The sequence below is a fragment of the Lupinus angustifolius genome, unplaced genomic scaffold, assembly GCF_001865875.1.
Source record: "Lupinus angustifolius cultivar Tanjil unplaced genomic scaffold, LupAngTanjil_v1.0 Scaffold_50_42, whole genome shotgun sequence".
Lineage (NCBI taxonomy): Eukaryota > Viridiplantae > Streptophyta > Magnoliopsida > Fabales > Fabaceae > Lupinus > Lupinus angustifolius.
Window position 1 is genome coordinate 1 of NW_017722370.1, and position 4,576 is coordinate 4,576.

At 35.1% G+C, this 4,576-nt stretch overlaps 1 protein-coding gene across 1 annotated transcript; it reads left to right on the forward strand.

The window, feature by feature from the left end:
• The first annotated feature begins 130 nt into the window (after positions 1-130).
• Positions 131-1,481, forward strand: LOC109338952. Its single transcript, XM_019576299.1, has 2 exons — positions 131-560; positions 637-1,481. Exons 1-2 carry the CDS (start codon positions 131-133, stop codon positions 1,479-1,481), a joined length of 1,275 nt encoding a protein of 424 aa, XP_019431844.1.
• Positions 1,482-4,576: the final 3,095 nt, after the last annotated feature.

Sequence of the window (4,576 nt, forward strand, 5' to 3'; positions counted from 1 at the left end):
TGGCAATGGCCAAAATTTATGGTGATTGGGAAGGATCTTATAATGAGTTACCACGTTGGATGAATGCTCTACAATATTTTTATCCGGGCACATTGTAAAATATCAAGCACATCACGAAGTTGTAGATGGCATGGAAGATCCAAGTCGAATCATTCTCGATAGAATATTTTGGGCTTTCAAACCATGTATTGAAGGGTTTGGTTATTGTAAACCAATCCTACAAGTGGATGGTACATTTTTGACTGGGAAATATACTGGAACATTGCTAATAGCAAGTTCACAAGATGGAAATAGACGTGTATTTCCAGTTGCATTTGCCATTGTCGAAGGAGAGACAAAAGAAGCTTGGGAATGGTTTTTTTTCAATTTGAAGACCTATGTTACCCCACAAGAAAACCTGTGTATCATATCAGATAGGGGGACAGGTTTATTAGCTGCATTGCGAAGTGAGTTGACAGGATGGTCTAGTGCACAATCAGTTTATTGTATTCGTCATGTAGCTAGTAATTTCAATAAGGAATTCCGTGATTCTGATCTAAAAGACAAAGTTGTAGAAATGGGTATGTCCTATTTATATTTTTATTTTATTAATATTGTTATATTATGGATATTAATATGTTTGTATTTATTTACTAGGTTATGAGTTGATGCGACCACGGTTCGAGCGAATGTTGAATTCGTTGCGTCAAAAAAATTCAAGGGCTGCTGCATGGTTGGACCAGATTCCAAAAGAGAAATGGAGTCAGGCATATGATGGAGGGAGACGATATGGCCACATGACTACCAATCTTGCTGAATGCATTAACGGTGTTTTGAAAGGATCAAGAGCTCTTCCTATCACTGCACTTGTTAGAGCAACATATTATAGGCTTAACGAATGGTTCAATGAACATCGAAATGAAGCCTCTAACATGGTTATGGCAGGACATGTATATTGCGAAGAATTGACAAAGGTTATCAAAGAAAATCAACGTAAATCTACATGTCAACTAGTTCGTAATTTTTCACGAGAGACTGGAGTCTCTGAAGTTGAAGTTGTATCTAGGTCTGCTGGTCGGCAAGTGAGGCTGTATACAGTAAAACTTGCTGAGAATTGGTGTGACTGTGGAGAATTTCAATCATTACGATTGCCATGCTCTCATGCTATCGCAACGTGCGCTTCTTTGAATTTAGATTGCAGCCAATTTATCTCAACAATTTACCGCCTCGATAATCTTCAGAAGGTTTATGGATATGAGTTTCAACCACTTGGTAATGAAGAATATTGGCCTCCTTATTCAGGTCCGACATTCATTCCCAATCCTGTTATGCGTAGGAAAAGAAGTGGAAGACCAAAGACTTCACGCATTCACAATGAGATGGATGAGGTTGAAAGTGAACAACTTAAAAAATGTGGATGGTGTAGAACAGTAGGTCATAACAGGAAGACATGTCCATTGCGATCTAGAGAATTAGGGGAGAGTTCTAGGCAACATTCGTAAGACTAGTTTAATTGTTACTCAATACCTTTGTAATGTATTTACATTGATATAAAATTCTTTTATGAAATATGTGTAGTGAACATACTTTAAATTTATACTATAAATATACTAAATAAATATACTATAACTGTATACTATAAAAATACTATAACTATATATTATAAATATAACTATATACTATAACTATAAATATAATTATATGCTACAAATATAATTATATGCTACAAATATAACTAGAAACTATAACGTCACTGTCCAATGTGCAAGGGACTTTAAAATAAATGTGGGAGTGTGTAGAAGATTTTAGTGTGTAGGAGTTGAATGACTACACATCTTTGCAGATTCTTTTGTTGTTGGTTTACATCAAGTGCACATCCTTGCAGAGATTCTTTTCTTGAATCTACTACACATCTTTGCAGAGGTTCTTTGCTTGTTGCAGAGATTCGTTTATTGAATGTACTATAAATCTTTGCAGAGTTGATTCTTTGGAGAGTTGAATGATTGTTTGTAAAAATAAAATTGGTTACTGAATTAATGGTTACAATATTAATGGCATTAAATTTAATTTAATTTGGTAGTCGTGTATGAGTTGGAGAATTTATTTAATTACGTGTATATATGAGCAAACTCGGCATCCAAGGTGCCGAGTTCATGAATGATTTAAATTGAAATCGGCATTGCCAATGCCGATTTAGGCTAGGTCATGAGCAAACTCGGCATCCAAGGTGCCGAGTTCATGAATGATTTAAATTGAAATCGGCATTGCCAATGCCGATTTAGGCTAGGTCAAAAAAAATTGAATGGAAATCGGCATTGGCACTGCCGATTTAGGCTAGGGCATTCAATAATTAAATGCAAATCGGCATTGGTACTGCCAATTTAGGCTAGGTAGAATTCATTAAAGTGAATATTTTTACTGAAATATAATTATTGAATATTTTTACTGAAATATAAATTGCATTAAAGTGTACAGAATTTTAAAGATATTTTTACTGAATTGAAGTCATGCAGAATTTATTTTAATTTGGTGGTTGATAATTAGTTGGAGAATTTATTGCATTAAATTCGAATTCAGTATTAAATGTATTGATTGTTGAATAATAAATTCGAATTCAGTATTAAATGTATTTCGTAATAAATTCGAATTTATTTGACCAAAGTGTATCAGAATTCATTTATTGCATTAAATGTATTGATTGTTGAATATTTTGTACTGAATTAATGGTTAGAAATATTAATGGGGATTTATTACGAAAGTGAATTAGAAATATTAATGGGCATTTATTACGAAAGTGTATTAGAATTAATGGTTAGAATTCATTTATTTTGTACTGTAATATTTGACCAAAGTGTATTAGAAATATTATTGCATTAAGTGTATCAGAATTCATTTATTACGAATTTAAATGTTGAAACTCGGCAACCATGGTGCCGAGTTCTACAGAAAAATAAATGTTGAAATCGTCAATGGCAGTGACGATTTAGGCTAGGAAATTAATTAGGGCAAATTAATTCCCCACCAGACTCTATTGTCAACTACCCTCAATTAAATTTTTCAACCGAATTAATACACTCACCCAAATAATTTTCTCCTATAAATATCTCCTCATACCTCCTCACTTCCTTACATTACCTTCTTTCACTTCAATCACTTATTCACAAATTCTTCTATTTTCTTCTCATATTTTCTTCACAAATGGAGTATCTTAACCCTGGCCCAATTGACACATCATTACTTACAATGCAAAATGAACATATATCAAATGATGTATGGAATGGCATTGAATGGCATTGAATGGCATTGAATGTAGTTTTTGGCCAAGATATTGTTTCTGGCAATCACTACCTTCCGAGCCGGTGTTACAAGTTATTCGCACCACTGCTTTTGGTAACTTGTTGACACTTGGACCAGCAGAAATCAACAACCATTTACTACTAGCATTGATCGAGAGATGGAGGCCGGAAACACATACTTTCCACTTTACATGTGGAGAGGCCACCATCACTCTTGAAGATGTGGCTTACCAACTTGGCATTCCGATAGAAGGAGAAGTTATTACCGGAGTGACAAGTATGGATTGGGAAGACATTTGCATGCAGTTGTTGGGTGCTGTTCCAGCTGGTAACGAATTAATGGGGCAGAGGGTTAAACTCACTTGGCTAGAGAGGACATTTCGTGATCTCCCTGACAATGCTGATGATGATGTTATTGAACAACACGCAAGAGCATTCATTCTGAGAATGATAGGGGGGTTTCTTATGCCAGATACATCAGGTAACCGAGTTCACCTAATGTATCTGCCATTTCTTGATGACTTAACAGAGACATTCCAATACAGTTGGGGCTCAGCTGTATTGACTTGTCTTTATCGAGGATTATGTCGTGCAGCAACAACAACTGATCCAAAAGAGATTGGAGGATGTCTACTACTCCTACAATCATGGGCATATGATCGCATTCAAAATCTTGCACCAAGACTGCGCGACCCAACAATACCTTATTTTCCATTAGTAAAAAGGTATATATTAACTAACATTTATATGTTATTTTATTGTGATTTTATTAACTACCAACACTCATTAATTTTATTAACTAAAAAACATTACAACTAGGTGGTCACAACATTTAATTACCACCAACATCCCTGGACATGCTGTAAATATCATACGTGCAATGTTTGACCGTATGCGCGTTGATCAGGTATATTTACATTTCTTATTTTAGTATATATATACATTTGAATTTTTATTATATTTATTTTTTAAGTAACATTTTTTCCAGTTTCGGTGGATGCCATATTCCCAACTGCCTTACCTGCCAAACATCTCTGAGAAATGTCGGTCACGTGTCCCACTAATCTGTTTCGCAATTATGGAATGGCACCCTACTGATCGAGTTATGAGGCAATTTGGTTTTGGTCAACCAATTCCACAAGATCCAGTGAACTGTGAAAAACTTCATAAAATTGACTTACGTGGCAAAACTGATTGTAACTGGCCACATAAGCATCGCCGCTGGATTGAAATGTGGAATAATGGGGACAATTATGTCGTGGAGGGAAGACCAGCAAATACAATGCCTTTGAACCATTACT

What these genes read in the sequence shown, in the direction of transcription:
- LOC109338952 (XM_019576299.1), top strand. Translation starts at nt 131, where the DNA reads ATGGAAGATCCAAGTCGAATCATTCTCGATAGAATATTTTGGGCTTTC. An exon ending in AGACAAAGTTGTAGAAATGG is followed by an intron (nt 561 to 636) that starts GTATGTCCTATT and finishes TTTATTTACTAG; the next exon opens with GTTATGAGTTGATGCGACCA.